We start from the raw sequence: 26,598 nt of genomic DNA, 5'->3' as shown, positions 1-26,598 counted from the left end.
AAAAAGGTGTTTAAAATTAAACCCTGCTACAGTAAGACGAGGTGAAGGCTGAGGGGGAACCCTATACCCCTGTTTCACCTGGTCCTAACATCGCATTGGCAGGCTGCGACTAGTGGGATGCCGCAGGGATCAGTGCTTGGGCACCAGCTGTTCACAATATATATCAATGATTTGGATGTGGGGACCAAATGTAATATTTCCAAGTTCATGGATGACACAAAACTGGGTGCGAGAAAGATGCAAAGCAGTTGCAAGGGGATTTGGACAGACTTGGTGAACGGGCAAGAACATGGCAGATGGAATATAATGTGGAAAAATGTGAGTTTATCCATTTTGGTAGGAGGAATAGATGTGCAGAGTATTTCTTAAATGGTAAGAGATTAGAAAGTGTAGATGTACAAAGGAAGCTGGGTTTTCTTGTCAATAAGTCACTGAAAGCTAATAAGCAGGTGCAGCAAGCAATAAAGGAGGCTAATGGTATGTTGGTGTACTGTGTGTAGTTTTCATCCCTTCACCTTAGGAAGGATATTATTTCCATAGAGGGAGTGCAACAAAGGTTCACCAGACTTGTTCCCAGGATGGCGGAACTGTCCTATGAAGAAAGATTGGGGAAACTGGGCCTGTATTCTCTCGAGTTTCAAAGAATGAGAGGTGATCTCATTGAAACCTACAAAATACTTAAAGGGATAGACAGGGTAGATGCAGCTAAGATGTTTCCTCAGGTTGGGGAGTCTAGAACCAGGGGACACAATTTCACAATAAGGGTGAAGCCAGTTAGGACAGAGATGAGGAGAAATTTCTTTACTCAGAGGGTTATGAATCTTTGGAATTCTCTACCTCAAAGGGCTGTAGAAGCTCAGTCATTGAGTATGTTTAAAGTAGAGATTGACAGATTTCTAAATACAAATGACAAAGGGATATGGGGATCATGTGAGAAAAGGACATTGAAGTGGATGGTCAGCCATGGTCATCTTGAATGGCAGAGCAGGCTTAATGGGCTGAATGGCCTACCCCTGTTCCGATGTTCCTAAATTGATTGTCCCCTTATCCTGAAACTGTGGCCCTGTGCTTTAGATTCCCCGACCAGCAGAAACAACCTCTCGGTGTCTACAGTGTCAAGCCCCTTCAGAATCCTGTATATTTCAATGAGTTCACCACTCATTCTTCTAAACTCCAGAGGGTATAGGCCCAGTTTACTCAGCCTCTCATCATAGGACAACCTCTCTCAGCCCAGGAACTAATCTAGTGAACCTTTGCTGTACCACCTCCTATGTAAGTATTCTTTCCTTAAAAATATGGAGATCAAAATTGCACACAGTGGGCTTAATTTCATGAATCCAGTGTCGGGCCCAGAAAAGGGCACTGTTCCCATTCATCATGTGGGTGGTCACCCCACAGTGATTATGCGGCGGGTGTCCATTTTGCATAAGGGAGGCACAGGTCCCCCAAAATCATCTGTCGGGGCAGGAGGTGAGTCGGTGATTATGGTGTCAGACCCTGGAGCAGGTGCTGGCATCATATTTAAAGGCCTGCCAGCCCTGCATTCACTCCTGTCCTGGATTCATTGTCAGCTTGGTGCAGCCTGAATCTGGTTCCTGTACCTCCCCACCCATTCCCCCACCACCAAGGAGGGCAGAAGATGATGACCTAGGGCAAGACACAGGCTGGCCCCACCATTCAGTGATGCCTCCCAGCAGATTCTCCTCCAGGCTGCAAGGGAAAGGCGAGAGGTTCTCTACCTCCGCGATGGAAAGATGAGGTCCTCCCGCCTGACCAAGCAAGCCTGGAGGGAGATCGCAGCCGTTGGGTCACCCAGCACAACTGGGTCGAGTGCAGGAAGAGGGTCAATGACCTCCTGCATTCTGCCAAGGTGAGTGCTCCATACTAGTCACTATCTGGAGGATTGCATGTGACTACTGGGGAGTGGGTGAAATATGGTGGGCGTAGCAGCACTGCGGCAATAGCAGAGGGGCTAGAGTTTCATCGCATCCTGACAGATGCATGACTGCATCTTGGCCACAGGCCACCTTCCTTCATAGCTCACCCCATTAACTCACCTGACATCACGTGGCAGCACAAGATATATCAGATCCCCCAGTGGGGGCCAAGGGGCGGACACTAGCAGAACTGTCATGTTGATCTCTGTGCCAATCTTCACTTCCATCCTTCCCCTTGCAGGACGTGGTCCCATAATGGGGAAACGGCCCAAATAGGGAGAGGACTCCCAGATCTACACCCACTTATCTCCGCTGGAGAAGAGGTTTTGCAGCTGGCGGACATCCATGCAATACACGATGTGGAGAATGGAGTCCCTGCACAACAGTGAGGATTGCCTCATGTCGGCTTGCACATTAATGTTGAAGACCCACATTGCACAGTGACATCAGAAGATCCACACATGTTCTCTCATGCAAGGGTCCGCAGCCACGGGGAGACAGTTGTCCACCTCCGAGGAGGAGGACCATTCAGAGGATACACCATCCAGTGACTCTCTTGCACCCCACACCAGCACAGATACTTTCTCCTCGGTGGGTACCTGCTCGGCTTTAGAATCAGGGCCACAAGCTGGTGAGAGCACTGCACACATACCAGAGTAGAGGGCTCAGGCACCAAGGCCTTGTACAGTCAGAACTGTGCGTGGCCAGGCCCATGCTGAGTCCCAGGATGATGACTGGCCTCTGGTGTCGACAGCACAGGGAATGCCGGAGTTGTAGAGAGAGGTAAGGCAACATCTGGCATAGATGCCAGAGGCCATGCGCAGCCACAAGCAGACGATGGGTGAGTCCATCCATGCCATAACTGTTGCCATGTCTCAGGCTATGAGCACATGACTTCCCCCATCAGGAGTTGGCGACCCTCAGGGAGAGCCAGATCCTACCGATGAGTGAAGACTAGCACACCATCACCTTGGCCATGAGCATAATGCAGCTGTGGCAAGGCGAGAGAAGGAACAGGAGCCTGGAGATTTCTACAGCTCTTGGTCCTTCTCTGGTGGACAGGGACGGTCAAGAGAGCCTTCAAACAAAGGTGGTGGGGGGGGGGGGGGGGGGGGCAGTGGGGCAGGCTGCCATCCACATCTGCGGACTCCCTTCACGGTGCTCTGAGTGTGACCACCGGCTCCTCAGCCCCTCCGCCAGTGAGCCCAGCTCCAGCAGCTGCGCGCCGGAGGACTCAGACAGCCACAGGACTCCCGCCAAAGTCATCCCAGGCCAAGGGGCAGCCTGCCTCCAGCTCAGCTGCTGCTGCAGGGATCACACCGCATAGGAGCACCTGCAAACCTATTAAGAGCACACAGCCACACTTTAGGTCTCACAGGTGTGGCATATATATTTTGTGGTAATTAATTAAAATATCCTTTGTTCAAATCATTAGGCATCATTGTCTGAAAGCAATGGTCCATTATGCTTTAATTGTGAGCTGCTGACCTGCCCTTTCCCCTTAGAGCAATGTCAATGTGACCACAGCCCTCAATAACATGCCGTTGTGACGAGAGCCCTCGTTAACATATGGTCCTCCACGGTCACTAGCTCACATTGCAGCCACTTGCAAGACAAGGACAGAGACGACAGAGCTCAGGCATTAAGGAGAGCTTGTATTTCAGGCTGTGAATGGACACCAGGATGGCTGCAAACGAGTCATTATGTAATTGCCTCTTGCCTTCTTCGCGCATTACTCAACCCGTCTGGCCTCCTGCCTTTGCGCCCGAGGATGAGACAATTCTGTCGGCGGAATCACTGATGGACCTCACAGCACAACCATGATAGACTCCCCCTCTGTTCCAGCAGCGTGAGCAAACAGAACCATCATGCAGCAGTCTGCCAGCCCTATAGTGACAATCCCCCACCAAGCCACACTTTCAAACTCCCCTTTCTGAGCCCCCAGGACTCCAGACCCCCTTGCCTGTTGTCTCAGTGCTGCCAGGTATAACCAGTTGTGAATCTGGAGGCATACGATTGCTGTCGCCATTCACAGAAACGCTCAATCACAAAATCACTTTTAGTTATACTTTAATTCCTGTAAATCGGCATTTCAGCAATTTAAATAGGTTTCCACTGCGTTGTGGCAGCAATACCGCCATTGTGCTTTCCCACCGACAAAATGCAGAACCAGCATCAAGATGCCAGATTTCTGGGTGGACGGTTGCGTTGTGATTCTCCATTCCACCATACTTGCCTTCGACATCCATGTTAAATTCAGCCCAATATTCCAGGTGTGGTCTCACCAAAGCCGTGTAAATTGCTCCAAGACTCCTTTATTCTTGTTCTCCGATCCCCTTGCAATAAAGGCCAATATGCTATCTGCCTTCCTAATTGCTTGCTGTACCTCCTTGTACGAGCACACCCAAGTCTCTCAGAATATCAACATTTACAAATATAAAAATATTTTACAAGTTCTAAAAATATTCTGCTCTTCTATTCTCATGACCAAAGTGAATAACTTCACACTTCCCCATATCTGCCACCTTGTTGCCCACTCAACTAGCCTGTCTATATCTGGGGCGGCACAGTGGCGCAGTGGTTAGCACCGCAGCCTCACAGCTCCAGCGACCCGGGTTCAATTCTGGGTACTGCCTGTGTGGAGTTTGCAAGTTCTCCCTGTGTCTGCGTGGGTTTTCTCCGGGTGCTCCGGTTTCCTCCCACAGCCAAAAGACTTGCAGGTTGGTAGGTAAATTGGCCATTATAAATTGCCCCTAGTATAGGTAGGTGGTAGGGAAATATAGGGACAGGTGGGGATGTGGTAGGAATATGGGATTAGTGTAGGATTAGTATAAATGGGTGGCTGATGGTCGGCACAGACTCGGTGGGCCGATGGGCCTGTTTCAGTGCTGTATCTCTAAACTAAACTTTGTAGCCTCTCTGTGTCCTCCTCACAGCTTACATTCCCACCTAGCTCTGTATCATTAGCATTCTGGTGCTGTAAAATTCTTGGATTGGATAAAAACAAGAGTCGGGTATTTCTAGTCAATCCCATTGGGTGTCTGGCAAACACTTAGATGGTAACAATAAAAGCAGAAAATGCTGGTAATACTCAGGTCAGGTGACACAAACGTTAACCTGGTCTCTCTCTCTCCACAGATGCTGCCTGACCTGCTGAGAATTTCAAGAACTTTGTTTTTATTTCCAGCATCCACAGTATTTGCTTCTATACTAAAAGTAGGACGGCTGAGCTGAGGGTTGGTGAGTGGTAAGCAAGGAAGCTATTCTGAATAAACCAGTACAATCCGAGAGCACCTGTGTTACTATCGTCAGTACACATCTGCTTCCTATTGTAATTAAAATAAAACAAGTTCTGTTAACACTTAAACATGTGCGGACAGGAAGCATTTCCACTTTTCTTAATTTTGGAAAGATGTGCAACATAAACAGATCAGCAACTTTATTACTTTACAACTCTCTAATTCACTACAAATAAACACTTCTGTTAAAAAAAAAATAAGCTGCTAAATTACCAGATTTTCCTTTAATCACACAACTGATTGCTGATTTACTCTCAGACAGACATTCTTTATGTCTTGCAGGCAAAGTAGAATATGTTACATGTTTTGTGAGGTCTATACACAGCCAAGGTCTCCAATCAACTGGATATTGAGAGAGCAATTTTCACAAAACTGGCAAGCTAATTTCCAGTCAAAATTCTCAACAGCAACAGTTATAATGAATGGACACAACACACACAATTTTAAGGGGGACAGAATTCTCCGACTCAAAATATTGCTGCTCTGAATAGTAACTTTGTTTCATTTCAATTCTCATCTTTTGTTACTTTTTACACTCGTCATGTTATAGTTGTACTTATTTATGACCCATGTTTCCAATGTTTAATCACTCATTATAGTTCCATAACTGTGTGTAATTTCCTATTGGAGTTCTGGATATTGCCTTGGGATGTGTTGTATGTATTAATGGTCGAGTTCTCTGCCCACCTGTAGTATAAGGACCTGAAAGGGTTAATGCTGGAGAGAGAGAGAGAGAGAGAGAGAGAGAGCAACCCCTCCCACTGTGATGTAATGGTCACATGATAATGGGCTTTGGAAGGAGAGAATGGCAGCATGAAGGATGTTAGCTAGAGAGGCTCGTGGGGAGTGTAAATAATGAATTAACCTTATCCAGACTCCAGAGACTTTATCAACAATGCCCTAGCTATGCCACAACACCACAACAATATGGTAGCACTGGTTAAAACAAACAGAAAGTACCAAATACCTTACTTCATGAAGCAGCACCAAGAGAACAGCAGATCTCGTCGGGAGACTGCACAGAACTCTAGAGCTGCTCCATAGCCAAAGAAGACACAGACAGTCAGTGAGTCAGCCATGCAGGCGTTCAGACTGCACCATAGAAGCGTGGTGGTCTGCAACAAAACATCCAGGTCCAGTGATCGGCGATGGTTCAAGATCAGGTGAGAATTTTAAAAAGGGGCCATTATTGGATAATGGCACACTGGGCTGGAAAAAGCAGGGAGAGAGGTCGATCTCTAGTGAAAAGGCGACTCGGGGGGCGGCAGAGTCGACAGCCTTTACTCAACCAGACCGTGACGAGAAAGCGCGGGAACCTCCAAAAAGAGCGCAAATACCTCCGTTAAAGTCAAAACGAAGTAAAAAGAATGGGGAACACCCTTAAGAGCCCAACAAAGCCTAGGAAAATAAAATGGATTCGTGACTTAGAATGCCAGAAAGCTTCCACGATCAGGAAGGACCCAATCAGGTAAAAAATTGGTCCTCATGGAGAAAATGATACCTACGATTTAGGATAGCTTCGCAGCTGTGTTCTAAAGAAGCAAAACAAGTCAATACCCTTTTGTACTCTATGGTTGCAATTGCAGATGATGTGACTGTGAGGCAAGGAATAACTGAGGCTTCTAATAAGTTTGAGGATGTGCTACAAGCCTTTGACAAACATTTCAAGTTAAGCAGTAAAACAAAATCCTGGGAAGAGCAAAATTTAGCAAGTGAGTCCAGAGATAGACAAATCTGTAGATTCTTTTATAAACCATCTGTACAGATTGGCTGAGGGATGTGACTATGAATAATTGAAGGCAGAACTGATAAGGGACTGAATAGTTGTTGGACTAGCTGATGAGTTTCTAAATCAGATCTCTTACAGTCGAAAGATGACCTTACACTCGAGAAGGCAATTCAGATCTTACGACAGACAGAAGTCCAAAAACAAAATAGAGCCATTCTGTGGGCTGAAGAGAAGCCTTGGATTACAAGAATCCATTGAATGTACAGTTGTTGAAGCCAAAGGCAATCTATAGAGAAGACACACAGGTGAGAAGGTACATGACACTGGGAAACCGTGCCAGCGCTGTGGAGCCAGGACGACCCACAGATGGGAAAAGTGTCCTGCTAGTAAAGTGGAACATTTCAAATGTACAAAGACAGACTATTATGGAAAAATGTGCCAGAGCAAGAACTCTTTGCTCAAAATTGCAAAGCAAAAGGCATTCACACAAAGAGCGGTCAATGAAGTGCATCAACGTTCAGCAGAAAAGGAACCAGGAGATTTCCTTGGAGAAATTAATGACCCAAATCAAGTATTTTGGACGATGGACATTTGTGTAAATGGACATCTAACAGGAGCAACCTGATGATTCTCACAACCAATATACTACACATCTAGAGCTTTGTCTGAGACAGAGACAAGGTATGTGGTAATTGAAAAAGAAGCGCTTGCTGTAAAATGGGCATGAGACGTTTTCTGATTATATTGTTAAATTGAGAGACATCATCGACACAGACCATAAAACTTTGGTATCTTTGTTGGATGAGAAGGAGATCACAAAAATGCCTCCAAGAATCCAAACATTTTGATGAAGAAATGACACCGTACATGGCATAGGAACATAAGAGGAGTAGGCCATTCAGCCCATCAGGACTGCCCTGTTATTCAATACGATCATGGCTGATCATACACTTCAATGCCCTTTCCCCCACACTATCCTCATATCCCCTGGTCATCTGTATTTAGAAAATCGGTCAATCTCTGCTTTAAACATACTCAATGACTGAGCTTCCATAGCCCTCTGGGGTAGAGAATTCCAAAGATTCATAATCCTCTGAGGAAAGAAATTTCTCCTCATCTCTGGGACCATTCTCGTGAATCTTTTCTGCACTCTCTCCGATACCCTCATGTCTTTCCTAAAGTGCGGCACCCAGACCTGGACACAATACTCCAGCTGAGGCCGAACTAATGGCTTATACAAGTTCAACATAACTTCCTTGCTTTTGTACTCTATGCCCCTATTAATGAAGGTCAGGACACTGTATGCTTTATTAACCGTGCTCTCACCCTGTCCTGCTACCTTCAATGACTTATGCAAATAAACACCTAGCTCCCTCTGCTCCTGCACCCCCTTTAGAATTGTACCCTTTATTCTATATTGTCTCTCCATGTTTTTCCGACCAAAATGAATCACTTCACATTTCTCTGCATTGAACTTAATTTGCCACCTGTCTGCCCATTCCACCAACTTGTCTATGTCATTTTGAAGTTCTACACTATCTTTCTCAGTTCACAATGCTTCCAGGTTTCATATCACCTGCAAACTTTGAAATTGTGCCCTGTACACCACGGTCTAGGTCATTAATATATAACAGGAAAAGCAAGGGTCCCAAAATTGACCCCTGGGGAATTCCACTACAAACCTTCCTCCAGCCTGAAAAACATCCATTAATCACTACTCTTTGTTTCCTATCACTCAGTCAATTTCGTAACCATGTTGCTACCATTACTTTTATTCCATGAGCTACAAGTTTGCTCACAAGTCTGTTGTGCGGCACTGTATCAAGTGCCTTTTGAAGTCCATGTACACCACATAAGAAATAGGAGCAGGAGTAGGCCATTCAGCCCCTCAAGCCTGCCCTGCCATTCAATAAGGTCATGGCTGATTTGTCCCAGGCCTCATCTCCTCTTTCGGGCCTTCTCCGCATAACTCTCGACTCCCCGATATTTCAAAAATCTATCTACCTCCTCCTTAAATACATTTAGTGATCTAGCCTCCACAACTCTCTCAGGTAAAGAATTCCAGAGATTCACCATTCTCTGAAAGAAGAAATTCCTTTGCATCTCAGTTTTAAATATGTTTCCCCTTATTCTGTAACTATGTCCCCTAGTTTGAGATTCCCCCACCAGTAGAAACATATTCTCAACATCTATCCTGTCAAGCCCCCTTAAAATCTTGTATGTTTCAATAAGATCACCCCTCATTCTTCTAAACTCCATGAGTAAAGGCCTAGCCTGTTTAGCTGTTCTTGATAAGACAACCTCTTCATCCCAGGAATCAGTCTAGTGAACCTTTTCTGAACTGCCTCCAATGCTAGTATATCCTTCCTTAAATACAGGGACCAAAACTGTACGCAGTACTCCAGGTGTGGCCTCACCAACACCCTGTACAGTTGTAACAAGACTTCCCTATTTTTAAACTCTAACCCCCTAGCAATAAAGGCCAAAATTCCATTTGCCTTCCTAATTACTTGCTGCACCCGCATGCTAATGTTTAGTGTTACATGTACAAGAACACCCAGATCCCTCTGTACTACAGTGTTTTGTAGTCTTTCTCCATCTAAATAATAATTTGCCTTTTTATTCTTCCTGCCAAAGTGGATGACCTCACACTTTCCCACATTGAGCTCCATCTGCCAAGTTTTTGCCCACTCACTTAACCTGTCTATATCCCCTTGCAGATTCTTTGTGTCCTCATCACAACATGCCTTCCCACCTATTTTTGTATCAGCAGCAAATTCGGATACACTACACTCTGTCCCTTCCTCCAAGTCATTAATATAGATAGTAAATAATTGAGGGGATCCTTGTGGCTCCCCACCAGTTACAGCTTTCCAACCTGAAAAAGACCTATTGATCCTGACTCTCTGCCTTCTGTGTGTTAGCCAATCCTCAATCCATGCCAACACATTACCCCCAATACCCTGAGCTCTTATTTTGTGCAATAACCTTTTATGTGGCACCTTATCAAATGCCTTCTGAAAATCCAAATACACTATATCTACTGATTTCCTTTATCCACTCTGCTTGTTATATCCTCAAAGAACTCTAACAAATTTCCCTTTCATAAAACTATGTTGACTCTGTTCGACTGCATTATGTTTTTCTAAAGGTCCTGCTATTCCTTCCTTAATAATGGACTCTAGCATTTTCCCAATGACAGATGTTAAGCTAACTGGTCTATAGTTTCCTGCTTTCTGTCTCCCTCCTTTCTTGAATAGGGGTGTCACATTAGCGGTTTTCCAATCCGCTGGTAGCCTACTGGAATCCAGTGAGTTTTGGTATATTATGACCAAAGCCTCCACTATCTCTGCAGCCACTTCTTTTAAAACCCTTGGATGCAGACCATTAGCTCCTGGCGACATGTCTGCCTTTAGTCCCATCAGCTTGTCAAGCACCTTTTCCCTCGTTATAGAGATTGTTACAAGTTCCTCCTTCCCATTTACACATTGCTCATCTATTATTGTTGGGATGTTTATAGTGTCCTCTACCGTGACGACTGATGCAAAATATTGGTTTAAATTATCTGCCATTTCCCTGTTCCCTGTCACTAATTCCCCAGTCTCATACTCTAAGGGTCCCACACTTACTTTAGCTACTCTCTTCCTTTTTATATACCCATTGAAGCTCTTATGGTTTGTTTTTATCTTTCTTGCCAATTTACCTTAAATCAATTTTCTCCCTCTATTAGTTTTTTGGTCACCTGCTGCTAGTTTCTAAAAAAAATTCCCAATCCTCTGGCCTACCACTAGCTTTCACCGCTTTGTACGCCTTTGTTTTTGATTTGATACTCTCCTTAACTTCCTTTGTTATCCACGGGTGGTTCATCTTTCTCATCGAGTCCTTCCTCCTGACCGGAAAAAAGTTTGCTGAGTGTTATGAAATATCTGCTTAAATGTCTGCCACTGTTTATCTACTGACTTGCCCTTTAGTCTATTTTCCCAGCTCGCTTTAGACAACTCTTTCTTCATACCTCTGTAATTGCCCTTGTTTAAGTTGAAGTCCCGAGTTGCTCACTCTCAAACTGAATTTGAAATTTTACCATGTTATGATCGCTTCCCCCTCGAGGATCCTTAACTACGAGATCTCTTATTAATCCTACCTCATTACACATTACCAAATATAAAATAGCCTGTTCCCGGGTAGGTTCTGCTACATATTGTTCTAAGAAACAATCCCTGATGCACTCGACAAATTCGCCTTCCATGTTACCCTTGCCAATTTGATTTGTCCAGTCTATATGCAGATTAAAATCATCTATGATAATTGTAGTGCCCTTCTTACACACCTCCGTTATTTCCTGATTAATACTTTGTCCGACAGAAAGGAAACTCCTCAGGGGCCTATAGACCACTCCCACCCATGATTTCTTTCCTTTGCTATTCCTTATTTCCACCCAAACTGATTCTACATCACAATCTACTACACCTATATCATTACTCACAACTGCACCGATCTCTTCCTTTATTAACAAAGCTACCCCACCTCCTTTTCCTTTCTGTCTATTCTACCAGAATGTCGAATATCCTTGAACATTGAGTTTCCAGTTCTGGTCATCCTGCAACTACGTCTCTGTGATAGCTATCAAATCATATTCATTTATTTCTATTTGTGCCGTCAGCTCATCTCTCTTGTTACAAATGCTACATCAACAACATTGCCCTCTGTTACCTCCTCAAAAAACTCCAGCAAGTTAATTAAACGTGATTTTCTCTTAAGAAATCCATGCTGACTTTCCTTAATTAATTTGCATTTATGCATACGACTATTGATTTTGTCCCAAATTATTTTTTCAATGAGTTTTCTCACCACCGAAGTTAAACTGACTGTCCTGGGCTTTTGGAAGAATGATCACCAGTGCATCCACTATCTCCACAGCTACTTCTTTCAACACTCTGGGACGTAGAAGATCAGGTCCTGGGGACTTATCAATCTTCAACTTTCTTTCTAATACTAATTTCCTTCAATTCCTCATTCTCCCTAATCCCTTGGATCTCTAATTCTGGGAGATTTCTTGTATCTTCCACAGTGAAGACAGACATAAAGTAATCATTTAGCTTTTCTGCCATTTCTCTATTCCCAATTATAAATTCTCCTGACTCTGTAATGGACCCACATTTGTCTTTTTTAAATACCTGTAGAAGCTTTTACAGTCTGTTTTTATATTTTTTGCTAGCTTACATTCATATTCTATTCTCCTTTTCTTTCAGTTTCTTGGTCCTCCTTTGCTGTATTCTAAAATCCTCCCAATCCTCAGGTTTACTACTATTTCTGACAACTTTATAAGCCTTTTCTTTTAATCTTATACAATCCTCAACTTCGTTAACCACAGTTGACTGCCTTTACTTTTGGGATTTTTGTGCCTTGAAGGAATGTATAGTTGCTGTAAACTATGTAATATTTCTTTAAAGACTATCCATTGCCTATGTACTGTCAGACCTTTTAATGTATTTTCCCAACCCACAGCCAATTTTCCCCTCATACCTTCATAGTTGCCTTTGTTCAAATTTAACACCCTGGCTTCAGATTTAACTACCTCACTTTCAAACACAATGTAAAATTCTATATTTTGGTCACTCGTCCCTAAAGGTTCTTTTACAACAAAATTATTAATTAGCCCTTTCTCATTACATAATACTTGATCTAAAATAGCCGGTTCTCTGGTTGGTTCCTCAACATACTGCTCTAGAAAACCATCCCTAACATGCTCTAGAAACTTGTTCTCCACAGCATTAGTGCTCATTAGGTTTACCCAGTCTATATGCAGATTGAATTCACCCATGATTACTGTATTACCCATGCTACATGCTTCTCTAATCTCCTGATTAATACCATGCCCCACATTACTGTTTGGTGGCCTATAAACAACTCCTACCAATGTTTGCTGCCCCTTGCTGTTTCTTAGCTCCACCCAAACAGATTCCACATTTTGTTCTTCCAATCGGAAATCCTCCCTTACTAATGTACTGATCCCATCTCTTATTATCAGCGCAACACCACCTCCTTTTCCTTTTTGCCTGTCCTTCCTAAATGTCGAATATCCTTGAATATTCAGTTCCCAGTCTTGGTCACCCTGTAGCCACGTTTCCGTTATGTCATTTAGATCATACCCATTTACCTCTATTTGGGTCTTCAAATCATCTACCTTGTTGTGAATGCTGCGTCCATTCAGGTAGAGTGACCTTTACCTCGTCTTATTGACATTCTGCATTCTAAGCAGAGTTGATGCTCGCCTTCTAATGTCACTTACTACTTCTCTACCTCCTGTTTTCAGCTTTACTTCCACTTTGAGATACCCCTCAGGTTCCCATCCCCCGACAAGCTAGTTAAAACCCTCCCCAAAAGCACAAGCAAATCTCCCTGCGAAGATATCCAGGGAAAGATGCAAAGTGTCCGCTGAGGCGCCATCAAGAGTGATGGTAAACCATGCGAAACAAGATGGGAATTTTGTGGATGAGATAGAGTCATATTCACAAAAGACTGCACAACAATGGCTGGCAAGTATAAAGAAACTGCAAGAAATTCGTCACACCCAATAAAGCGATGAAGAATGTATTCATATAAGACAGTATTGCACACAAGGGTGGCCACAAGAACATCCTAGTGGGAAGACAATGAAAACTTTCTATGAATATAGAAGAAAAACTTCACAATCAACGATTTGCTAGTTTATAATGACAGACTAGTCATTCCCAGCTTCGATCAGATATCTTGGAACATCTACATCAAGGTCATATGGGAACAACGAAGTGCAGAGCAAGGGCACAATCAGTGTGGTGGCCAGGAATATCCAAAGTCATTGAAAATCTCATCCAGAACTGCCAGATTTGTGCAATACAAAGACCAGAATAGAGCGAACCTCTGTTAACTACGCAATTTCCGACCAGACCATGGGAACGTCTAGTATGGATTTATTCATGTTCAATTAAAAGTCCTACATAATCATCATTGATTATTTCTCAGAATAGATAGAAGTGAGAAGATTGTATTCAAAAACAGAAGCAGTTTTGAGTTCTACAAGACATTTTTGCAACACATGGTAAACCTGACAAACTGTCAGACAATGGACCATAGTTTACAAATAAATATTTCACACAGTTTGCGACAAGAATGGGATTTCAACATCTCAAGTTCATCACGTTCTCCACAGTTGAATGGTGAAGCAGAAAGAGGTGCAAGAACCATAAAGTCCTTATTGAAGGAGGATGAAGACCTTCCAACCTCACTCCTAATTTATAGACCTACATCGTTGATGTGTGGACTATCACCTGCAGAGATTGGGCACGCAAGTAAGAACGCAACTTCTTATGTTGCCTAAAAAAGGTTTAGATGTCCAGGACTATGAGAGAGTAAAAGACAAGGAAAGCTGCTATAGAAAGCAACAAACTCAAAATGACAACAAAAGATTTGGTGCTAGAGACTTACCAAAACTGAATGAATGCCAAAGAGTATGGATATGAGACCCAGAAAGGGAAGGTAATGTGCAGAGATGAAAACTATCAGAGATCATATGTGGTACACACAACAGAAGGGAACATATGTAGAAATAAGAGAAACATTATCTCTATTCTCCAGAAACAACAGTCAATCATTTATTTGGATGAATCAGATGATGGAGAAACCCAAAGCAAAAAGAATACTACAATCAGCCAAGTCAGTGATCCAGACTTACAAGGAAGACTACTGATCATCCCAGTCAGACTAGAACAAGATCAGGGAGAGTCGTGAAACCTCCTAACAGACTAAATCTATGGTCAGAGACTTGGGGGAATAGAAAGAGTAATAGGCAAAGTCAAGAATGTTAAAGAAAATGTTTGGATAAAGTCTTGGGGGGAGATGTAGTATAAGGACCTGAAAGGGTTAATGCTAGAGACAGTGAGAGCAACCCCTCCCACTGTAGTGATGATAATATTGTGGTCACATGGTAATGAGGTTTGGAAGGAGAGAGTAGCAGCGTGAAGGATGCTAGCTAGAGAGGCTTGTGGAGAGTGTAAATAATAAGCTATTAGTTGACCTTATCCAAACTCCAGGACATTATCAACAATGTCCTAGCTATGCTATAACTACAACAACACACAACACCACCCAGTGCAAATCGAGGACAGACACTGCCATCGCAACTAATTGGATAAATGATCAGCTTCTTTTGTGGTGGAGCTGGAAGCCTTGATTGATCTTTAGCCAGAAAAACAAAGGTGCAGTAAAAGGTAATTGTTTTGTAGGTTACCTTATACTAGTCTAGGACAGGAAATCAATCTACTACAAAAAAAAACACACAAAGTTCTATGTTTTTGAAGAAGGGTAAAATTTCTTGTATTGTTAATATAAAATAGATAATCCAAAATCTGATCTCAATGTAGCACTTTAAGATTAATTAACTCTCAGGCAGTGACTTTCTCTCAGTGCTCATCTTCTCTCTGTTCCAAAGCCAGTAGCTTCATTGCCCTCGCTTTCAAGTACTTAGTTGGAATTATTGTGTAGGTGTTGCTGATGAACTCTAAGACATCTACATGGAAAACAACTAAAATCTATTCAATTCTTATGTTCCTATCCAAATACCTATAAACCTGAGACTCAGCTTAAAAATTACTCCTCTGTTTAAAGGTGTATATCACTATAGGAGGCAAGGGGAGAGGAAGTACCTCCAATACAAGTTGTTTCCCTTTTTAGCGTTCATTAGCAACACCTTAGGTTCTCCCACCTGTTAGTAAAAAGGTTGTGCACATTATCTGTATTCAAGAAACTTGTTGAAGGCCTGCATTCAATTTGGGGAGCCACACTTCAAGAAGGATAAATTAGCCTTAAAGGCAGACTCACCAGAATGATATCAGAGTAAAATTATAAGGACAGGTTGCATAAACTTGACTTGTATTCCCTTGAGTTCAAATGATTGAGGGGCAATCTGAATGAGGCATTCAAATTAATGAAACTATTCAATTGGGAAGATACGAAGAAGGTATTTCCGCCGGTGAGCGACAATAAGGGCACAATCTCAAAATTAGACCCATGCTATTCTCATGTGAAATCAGTAAGTGGAAATCGGGAATTTTCTCTCCCCCTAAAAGGTTGTGGATACTGAGTCAATTAAAATTTTCAAGACTGAGATTGATGGGATTTTTAATGAGGTAAGGGAATCCAGGGAAATTGGAGGAGGACAGGAATGAATGGTGGAACAGGCTAAAGGGGCTGAATGGCCTACTCCAGTTCCTGTGTGCATGACTAGTAACATCTCCAAAAAAGAATGACAATAAGCATTGGAATTTTGTTTATAAACTATACATTCCACCTACAATAATGTTTACCTTTAAGCTTTAATCTATTTCGCTTGCACACACCATATGCTGCTCTTCAATAAAAGATAACGGAGACAAATATAAATTGCATCAGTCTTGAGCTACAAAGTTTATAGCATGAGTTGGAGGAAGTAATTGAATTTTTCTTCACAGTGTAGTCTGAGACTCCCTCACAGTTAACAGAATGACACAAATCATTGCACAGAGGATTCTTTTCATTAAGCGCCCAGCATGCCCATCTGTGAGATGTCTGTCATCAATAATCTAATTTTAAGTTGCATCATCCCACAACATCTTGCATGAAAACAATGAGGGGAGATTTTGTGTTTGTTCAGAATACTGGATGGGACATCTCCCCAGCAGTATTTCCCAAGATTACAGTACCTAGAATTTACAACACAGAAAAAGGCCATTTAGACCATGCATGACAAGGCTCCTCCCTTTCAGCTAACCTTATTAACATACCTTTACCCTTCATGTATTTATCTAGCATCCACTTAAATGCATCTCTGCTATTTGCCTTAATTACTCCACATGATAACAAGTTACACATTCTTACAATTTGGAAAAATAAGTTTTTCCTGAATTCCCTATTGCATTTATTAGTGCCTATATATAATGACCCTAGGTTTTGGAATCCCCCACAAGTAGAAGCATCTTCTCTCCATCTACCTGAGTGAACCCTTACATAAACTTAAAGACCTCAAATGAGGTCACCCCTCAGCCTTCTCTTTTCTAAAGAAAAGAGCCCCAAACATTCAGTTTTTACTGATAGTTACACCCTCTCCGTGCTGGTATCATCCTCGTAAATCTTTTTTGCACCTTCTTCACCGCCACTTTGTCATTTTAAGAATATGGAGCCAGAACTGTTTAGTTGGCCTAATCAATATTCTACTCAAGTCTAACTTAACTTCTCTTCTCTTGAACTCTGTCCCTCTAAAAATGAATCCCAGTGTTTTGTTTGCAGCTTCTATGGCCTTGTTAACCTGTGTTGCTACTTTCAATTATTTGTGAATCTGTATCCTTAGATCCTTTTGCTTCTCTACTCCATTTACTCTTTTTTTCCCCCAAGGAATATATGACCTCCTTACCTCTCTTACCAATATATAAAAGACAGATAAAATGGCTCTTTCTTTCCTACCGGATTAAAGCTGGACTCCTCCAATGGGAGCTGATTGGCAGGGATTTCCAACTTGAGCCATGGTGGTTTCTTCCTTTGTAAGCTGCTTGTACTATCACGACGTTCATCAGACATCTTTGTAGTTTAAAGTTGAGAACTGTTGGAGAAAAAGGAAACACAATTTTGTTCATTTCATAGCATCTCAGGTTCTGAAGGCAAATTTCTCCACCATAGGGTCAACATAGGCAAATACACGAGGACCGAAGTTTTCTCCAAATTGATCAAAGATTGAAAATTAAAAACTATTTTCCTATCGACTGATCCAATCAGTCCCTTCCACTAGCCCATCAGGCCAAACTTGCTCGAAAGTGAGCCCCCGTCCTAGTCCTGAAATTTCATCTCTCTCCTGTTTCTCACCAATCTCCCCTCATGTCCTCTCTGAGCACATCTTGTTCACGAGACCCAACTTCTGCCATTTCAACCCCATTCCCACTAATTTGCTGACCACCAAACTTCTCTTCCTGGCTCCCACATTATTTGATAATGTTAAATGGTTCTCTCTCCTTAGATCGTGTCCCACTCTCCTTCCAAACTGCCATCAACCCGCTCAAAAAAAAATTCTTGCAGATTATCACTAAAATAAAAGCAAAATACAGCAGATGCTGGAAATCTGACATAAAACCAGAAAGTCCTGGAAACACTCAACAGGTATGGCAGCATCCGTGGAAAGAAAAACAGAGTTAATATTTCAGGTCAACGACCTTTCATCAGAATGAGATCTGATGAAAGATCATCAACTTGAAACTTTAACTCTGTTCCTCTCTCCACAGATGCTGCCAGACCTGCTGAGTATTTCCTGTATTTACAGTTTTTATTCCCTGCAAATTATCGCCTGATCACCAACCTCCCTTTCCTCTCCATATTTCTTAGAACGTGTTGTCACCTCCCAAATCCATGCCCATCTTTCCTGGAACTTCATGTTTGAACCCCTCCAAATCAGGTTTCTACCCCTGCCACAGTACCGAAGCTGCTCTTATCAAAGTCACAAACGATATCCTATGTAACTGTGACAAAGGTAGACCATCCCTCCAAGTCCTTCTTGACCAGTCTGTAGCCTTTGACATGGCTGACCTTACCATCCTCTTCCAACACACTATCGTTCAACTGGGTGGGACTGCTCTCACCTGGTTCCATTTGTATCTATCTAATCGTAGTCAGAGCATCACTTGCAATGGCTTCTCTACCCACTCCTGCATAGTTACCTCTGGTGTCCCCCAAGGATCTATCCTTGGCCCCCTCCTATTTCTCATCTACATACTGCCCCTCAGCGACATCATCCGAAAACACAACATCAGTTTTCACATGTACGCTGACGACACCCAACTCTACCTCACTGCCATCTCCCATTCCCCTCCACCATCTCTAAATTGTCACACTGCTTGTCTGACATCCAGTTTTGGATGAGCAGAAATTTCTTCCAACTAGGGAGACTGAAGACAATCGTGTCAAACTTTGTTTCTTAGCCACTGACTTTATGCCTTTACTGGGGACTATCTGAGGACGAACCATACTGTTCACAAACTTTGTGTCATATTTGACCCCTAAATGACCTTCCGACCATATGTCCCCATCATCACTAAGGCCGCCTATTTCCACCTCTAACATCGACCAACGTCACTCCTGCCTCAGCTCATCTGTTGTTGAAACCCCCATCCGTGCCTTTGTTACCTCTAAATAATGACTATTCCAATGCATTCCTGGCTACGCCCCACATTCTACCCTCTGTAAACTTGAGGTAGTCTAAAACTCTGCTGGCCAGATCCTAATTCTCACTAAATCCTGTTCACCCATCACCTTTGTGCTCACTGACCTACACTGGCTCTCGGTTAAGCAACACCACAATTTCAAAATTCCCAACCTAGTCTTCAAAGCCCTCCATGGCTTCCCCCCTCCCTGTAATCTCCTCCAGCCCTATATAACCCTCCGAGATAGCTATGCTCCTCCGATTCTGGCGCCTGAACATCCCTGATTTTAAATCGCTCCACAACTGGAGGCCATATTTTCAAGGCCCTAAGCTCTGGAATTCCCTCCTGAAACATCCCTGTCACTTTATCTCTCTCTTTAAGATGCTTTTAAAACCTAACTGACTAAGCTTTTGGTCATTGGCCCTTGTATCTCATGTGGCTCAGTGTCAAATTTGTTTGCTAAACCTCCCGTGAAGAGCCTTGGGATGTTTTACAACGTTAAAGATGCTATTTAGATACAAGTTGTTGTTGTGTTGTTGATTAATTAGAGTGAAACTGTGTATCTAAATAAGGGCCTTTCTGCTCCCCTACTGTACTTTGCATTTCAGCATCAATGTATTCCCCATTTCCTGACAATGGCATAGATTCATGCAGGAATATAGATCCACACGCAATACCCTGCCATCATTCTGTGCCAGAACCTGTAAGCTCAAAGTTAGGAGTATATTTGTCATGAGCTCGCTCCTCTCCTCACTTGAAAAGACAGAGAGACACACACACACAGAGCCAGGGTAGTCCTGGAATACAGCTGGAGAGTTGCATATTCTAGTCTACTGTTATTATTTCAAAATCATTTCTGCCACTAAGAAGTTTGAATTATCCAGCAATTCAAATTAAGTTACTGAATTAAAACTGCACGAGATTTCTGATGCTAAGTAATATCAAATTATCCAATAATTTGAATTAAGTGAATTCTAATTAAAAGGGGTAGAGTGTATTCTAAAACAGTATAGTTTCACATGTCACATGTTTTCTGCTGTTCGAATAACTAAGTTAAATGTAAAAACATGCAAGAATTTACACTGAATGCAGGAATGTATCATATATTGCACAAGGTCAACTTTGATCTTTCATCGTATCCCTTACCACCCACAATCCCATATCTTCTTCCAACCCCATTTCCTCATTTGCTCACCCTTTAGTGAAAAAAACACTCCTCAAATCATTTAAAACTGCCCTTTTGAACTCTCAACTTCCTGTCATTTGTCCAGCCCTGTACTCATCAGCATACCTCTGTGGCTGCTCCAACTGCCCCCTCCCCTATGTGCCCTTGACACACCACCCCACGCACACACACCCCCTCCCCCCACCCCGAAAACCTCCCTATTGCACATGATATCTTACATGTCTTTACAAGATCTCCTCTCAGCCACCTCCATTCAAGGCTGAAAAATCCAAAGGCCTGATTTTAACTCGAGATGGGTTGGGGCAGGATGGGTGGGGAGGCCCTGCAGACAGCTGAGCATCAGACCCCAGCCCAATTTCATTCTCTCTCTACTCTCTGCCATCCAAAGATGCTGGGAATGACATTAGAGCTGGTGGACAGGAGTGTGAAACTGGATGGGTGGCAATTTAACAACTGATTAAAAAAAGGAAGCCTTTAATGCCCTCAGGACGTCCCAAAACTCTTTACAACTAATACTTTTGAAGTGTATTCACTGTTGTAATGTAGGAAATGCAGCAAGCTCCCACAAACAGCAATGTGTTAATAACCAAATAATTTGTTTCAATGACATTGATTGAGGGATAAATATTTGCTCAAACATGGGGATCACTCCCCTGCTGCTCTTAAAAATAGTGCCATGGGATTTTTTTTTTTACATCCACCTAAGACATCAGACAGGGCCTTGATTTAACGACTCATCCAAAAGACAGCACCTCCAATAATGCAGCACTCTCTCTGTACTGCATTTGGGCTGTCAGCCTAGATTTTTGTGCTAAAAGTAGGGCTTCTGATTCAGAGACAAGAGTGCTACCAACTGAGCCACAACTGATAATGGGGACCAGCTGGATGGCCTTTCACTGCATCATTTCCAAACTCAGTGTGGATCATTTTCAACTTTGGCAGGGAGGGAAAACTGGCAGATTAATGGGAAGTTGGACACAGTGTGCCAACAGCTACTGCCAGTCTTCTGTTCCCACTGAAGTTGAAAATTAACCCCACTGTCTTGGTGAATAGAACAGATGTTAGTACACAACTGACAGCAATTTGAAACTGTTCACATTTGCAGAAAATTTCCAATATAATTAAAAATCTTCAAGAATTACATACAACAACATCGCATTTATAGCCTAGAAACTGGCAATCCAGTCCAACTGATCTATGCTGTTGTTGTTAAGCTCCAGACGAGCCTTCTCCCACCTGGCTTCATCTAACCCTATCAGCATATCGGAGAGAAAGCACTTACTAATATTTTTCTGGCTGTTTTTGACGCGCAATTCTAATTTTGCAGCAGTCGATAATCATTTCGCTAACTATATCCTTTTCAATATTCCGAACAGACTAGCTTTTGGAGCATCTGCAGAAATTCTCCCAATCTATTACCTTAACCTCAGCAGATCCCCCGTGGACACAACTAAAATAGCAAAAAACAGTTCTTTATACCATTTTTCCAGAAATGCCATTGATCTTCCACCAAAGTCCTTGCTGGTAATTGAGAAAATGCCACAGAAATTCTCCTTCTAGATATTCTAAAACTCTACAAATAGCCAAACTGGACTTAAGACATACTATTTCTTACTGGGCAGAATTCGGAGCACCAAAAAATGAACAAAATCTGTTTTACTGCATGAACTCCCTTCAGTGCACTCCTGTGCTGCGGTTTTGCTATTTACTTGTCGAACTGGCACAGCACAGCCCTGCCTTTTCCATTTGAGTTTCTATTTTAAAAACTGCAGTGACCTTTTTTTCCATAAGTTTAGTTTTGTTTTCTTTCATTAAGATTGTTTTTATTTATTCATTCACAGGATGTGGGCTGGCAAGGCCAGCATTTTTTGCCCATCCCTAATTGACCTCGAGAAGGTGGTGAGATGCCCTCTTGAACTGCTGCAGTCTGTGCACATGAAGGTACTTTGACAGCGCTGTTAGGTAGAAAGTTCCAGGTTTTCACCCAGCAACGATGAAAGAACTGCGATATAGTTTCACATCAGGACAATGGGTGACTTGGAGGGGAACTTGCAGGTGTTGGTGTCCCCATGCGCCTGCTGCTTCTAGGTGGTAGAGGTCATGGATTTGAAAGGTGTTGAAGGATCCTTGGTGAGTTGCTGCAGTGCAGCTTGTAGATGCTACGCACTGCAGCCACTGTGTGCTGGTGGTGGAGGGAGTAAATGTTTAAGGTAACTGATTTTTAAGGTAAATAGTTAAAATCTATTTTCAAATGTTTCTGTTCTGTTTTGTTTGACCATTCAGAATTTTGAACTGGAGCCCACTGACAATACATTGGCTAATGGGCTAGTGCTGACACTTGTTGAAAACAGGAATACTGTATTTGGCTAATATACTGCAATTTTCCACCCACATCTCCCAAGAGAAATGATGATACAGTAGCCAAATGCCACAGTGTTTATATAAACGTGGTCACCATAGCCTCCAGAGAACACAGTATGAAAAAATAGGAACATTCAGCCGTGGGAAGACTAGAGAAGCCTTGAGGGAAATCATCCATTAACCCTTTGAGGATCACAGGTGTTTTTCTGTGCCATATTGAAAGCTGGAGATGAGCCAAATGCCGTGGAATAGTTTGATAGTTTAGCTGAGCTTGATCTCAGACAGCGTCTCTGATTTTAACTCAAGCACTCAACCTTCCTTCTCTCAACCATCCCCTCACCCAACAGAAACAAGATGAGGCGGAGCGATTAAAATGAGGCCAGTCAGTCAATCAGCCCCTCTGATTTCATTGCCTTTTTGCTGTATCCAATCTTAACCTGCTCTTTTGAGCAGGTGGGTGGGACACCTACAGGAAGGCAGCAGGCTCCTTCTTTCCATGTGCAAATAGCGTCCGGTGATTTATTCGAGACCTGAGCTGCAATTTTAGTCCGAGGCCTGAACGGAGGAGCAGTACCCTTTTCTGGCGCTCCCCCTCCCCCTCTCAGATTGCATGCAGATTCTCCTTAACCAAAAGTCAGGGACCGTTCTGATCGCTGACCTCGAACTCTCACCTGCCAGCCAGGTAGGTAGTGGATCTGCACGGGTTCAGGTAAGTCACCAGGACAATTTATACAAATGAAACCAATCCATTTCCCCAGACTCACTAAGTACACTGCTCGCTTTGAGACTCACATACTCTGCACCCGCCCCTCCACTTTAAAAATCAGGCTCATTGAGTCTTATACTAGGCTTAATGCAATGAAAGCAGGCAGATCTACCATCCCCATCCCCTTTATTACATGGAAAATAAACATTTCTTCCTCCTTCAACATAAACAATTACAAAATTAAAAATAGAGCAATTGAACACATTCTTACTTTTTCTAGGAAGATCTCAAATTCTAATTCTATATTATTTCTGGATGTACTGCTGACTTACTACATCTACTAAGATGAGATTGGACCAAACAGCTAAAAGGTCACAAACCTGAAATGTTAACTCTGCTTCTCTCTCTACAGATGCTGCCAGACCTGCTGAGTATTTCCAGCACTTTGTTTTTAATCCAAACAGCTAGTTTAATTGGTATTTTAATTCTCATGTAATCGGCAAATAAATAAGGATCAAAGTCCTGGACTGATCCCATGGTTTTATTCTGAAGTCACAGTAAATGAATATTGTTCATAAAAGAAGGAAAATGATCAGTGAGAAGATGACAAATGCCATAAATGTCTCTACTTACTGCATGCAGTGCTGCCCAAGCACACCGACATTGCAGAAGAGGTCCTGGTGACAGGGAAATTACCAGTTTCAGTAGCCTCAATCATAAATACAGAAGTTCCGCAGAAGATGGAGGATGTTCAGTAAATCTTACTGAGATAAGAGCCAAACTATGACTCTCAATAAAACGTCCTCCTCTAGAACTAGTAATATACAGTGCAAGTAATGATATCACTGAGCTGACAGTGATGGTATGACAGTTACTAGGTTAAGAGGTTTGTGGATGCTGCTGCTTTCTTTTACTTTCCCAACAGATTTCTGACCTAAACATTTTTGTCTGAAGCTTGCTAATGCCAAGAACTTTTATTGAGTAATTAGTATAATAGCATCCAAATCATTGCATCCAGTAATTGATTTCCTGTATAAACTGCACTTTCATTTCTCTGCATTAGAAAGTGATGCAGGCTTTCTATGACAATACTGGTGACTCTAAGAGGTTTTGGATTGCTATAAAAGAACCATATATATGAAACATTAACTTGTGTCCAGATGCTGCTGACCTGCTGTGTTTTCAGCATTTTCTGTTTTTATTTCCGATTTCTGCAATTGTCCTTTTGCTGTTAATTGGATATTTGTATTAGTGGATGGGCTTCCCATTGGAAAAAAACTAAGAAGAAACACATTCTGAAGCTTGCCGTGATTACATGGAAGCTTTCAGTACCTCTCTAAATGGCGACTGTTGGGAGATGATCTCTGTTAAATTAGGCAGAAAAAAGTCAATATCCAATTTGAATTCAGACAAATTTCTTATTTGTTTTCACCATCTTTCATTCACAAAATATTATATGGCTGCAAAATATGATTATTTCAACAAAAGTGGAATCATGCCATTACAAACAGGAAAAATAAGCCCAACATACTTCCCCATCTGCTGTGGGGTTTATTCAAAACTAAATATAACTTTCTCCCAGTGCAGGAATAACCTTGACTCACATTTTGCAAGCTTCCCTTGAAACCAAAAAAACATTCAAGCATAATTTGATAGCCTGCTGCAATGCTAGACTGCGCTCTGATACAAGGGGTTGTTGACCATTTTGTCTGCGATTTCAATAGACACTGGGCAGTTGACATCCTTCCATCTACGAAAGATAATGGACACACAGCAATCAATCCATTTAGGTGGGGTGTCTTCTCTTGGTGCACCTTTCCTGATGGCTGTGAAGGCCAATCCTTGAGAGGCAGGTTTTGCCACAAGTGCTGCACGTGAAGCTGCCAAGTGACGCTGAGAGTGTTGTTTTTGACATTGGTGCCTGTTGCCAAGCTGCTGTAGCAACTGTTTATCTTGGTAGTGCACACAGTCCACAGGATGGGTCGCCATTTCCCTCTTTCGCCAGCTAGTGACTCCCAGGTGCAATAGTCAATATTTAGGGCCTTCATGTCATGCTTGCAAGCGTCCTTGAAGTGCAGCTTTGGGTACCCCACTGATTGTCTGGCCCAGACTACCTCACCATACAGAAGATCCTTGGGAATGTGACTGTCCCCCATCCTACGGACATGTTCAATCCACTGAAACCGACTGTTTGACACACTTGGGAGTTCTGCCTTTGAGAGGACTGTCGCATTTGTGATTTTGTCCTGCCAGGATATACCCATAATGCACCGCAGACAGCGAAGATAGAAATTATTGAGCTGCTTTTCCTGGTAGCTGTAAGTTGCCCATGTTACACAGCCATACAGTAAGGTGCTGAGAACACAGGCCTTATAAACCATCAGCTTGGTCCTAAGGGTCAGCTTGATGTTATCCCGTGCACGTTTTGCAAGCTGGCCAAAGGTGGTAGCTGCTTTCCCTATGCATGTATTGAGCTCTGCATCAAGGCACAGATTTTCACCGTGGACCCAAGGCAGAACTTGCTAACCACTTCCAGTGTGGTGTTATTTAGTGTGATCAGGGGTGGAGATACAACACCTTGTTCCCTGACCATGGTTTTCTTGATGCTTATAGTCAAGGAGAAAAGTTACAGGCACAGGAGAGACAGTCCATGAGTCTTTGTAGTTGAGTTTCTGTGTGAGTGACTAGCACAGCATCATCAGTGTAGAGGAGTTCTCTGATCGGGACGTGAGGTTTTTTTGTCTTCGCTTTCAGTCTTGATAAATTGTAGAGTTTGCCGTCTGACCTAGTGTGCAAGTAAACTCCTTCCATATCTGCAGGGAAGGTGAAAGCCAGAGGCATGGAGAATAAGCTGCCAAACAGAGTGGGAGCTAGGACACAACCCTGTTTCACTCCATTCTTCATTCCGAAACTGTCTTAGATTGTGTTCTGATAAAAGGTTTGTTGACCATTTTGTCTGTGATTTCACAAGACAGAAGTAACATATTACCTGCAATTACCTTCCATTAGGTGGAACTCTAAATTTAGCAAGGATTACAAAGACAAATCTATTCTCCATGCACATAGCTATTGACAACCGGTGACGGTAATACATCTTTTGTGTTCTGTTATCCATGAGTTTTACCTGCATCTATCATCAATTAATTTTCCTTGTAACTATTTGCTTCCTGATGTCTGCCTTCT

The 26,598-nt window shown here is 42.6% G+C and overlaps 1 protein-coding gene across 5 annotated transcripts in view; it reads right to left on the bottom strand.

Annotated features, from left to right (window-relative positions):
* The window catches only part of rhbdf1a (rhomboid 5 homolog 1a (Drosophila)), a 474,090-nt gene that overhangs the window by 165,492 nt on the left and 282,000 nt on the right, over window positions 1-26,598 (bottom strand). For all 5 annotated transcript variants that reach the window (XR_010977354.1, XM_068055694.1, XM_068055692.1 and 2 more), the window contains one exon: window positions 17,439-17,574. Coding sequence is in view for 4 of the 5 variants with exons in the window: in XM_068055694.1 (XP_067911795.1) it covers window positions 17,439-17,552 (114 nt within the window). In the remaining variant the exon portion in view is untranslated. The remainder of the gene's footprint in view (window positions 1-17,438; window positions 17,575-26,598) is intronic.

The sequence above is a fragment of the Heterodontus francisci genome, chromosome 24, assembly GCF_036365525.1.
Source record: "Heterodontus francisci isolate sHetFra1 chromosome 24, sHetFra1.hap1, whole genome shotgun sequence".
NCBI lineage: Eukaryota > Metazoa > Chordata > Chondrichthyes > Heterodontiformes > Heterodontidae > Heterodontus > Heterodontus francisci.
The sequence above is the reverse complement of the archived record's forward strand: the minus strand, read 5'-3'. Positions and strand labels throughout refer to the sequence as shown.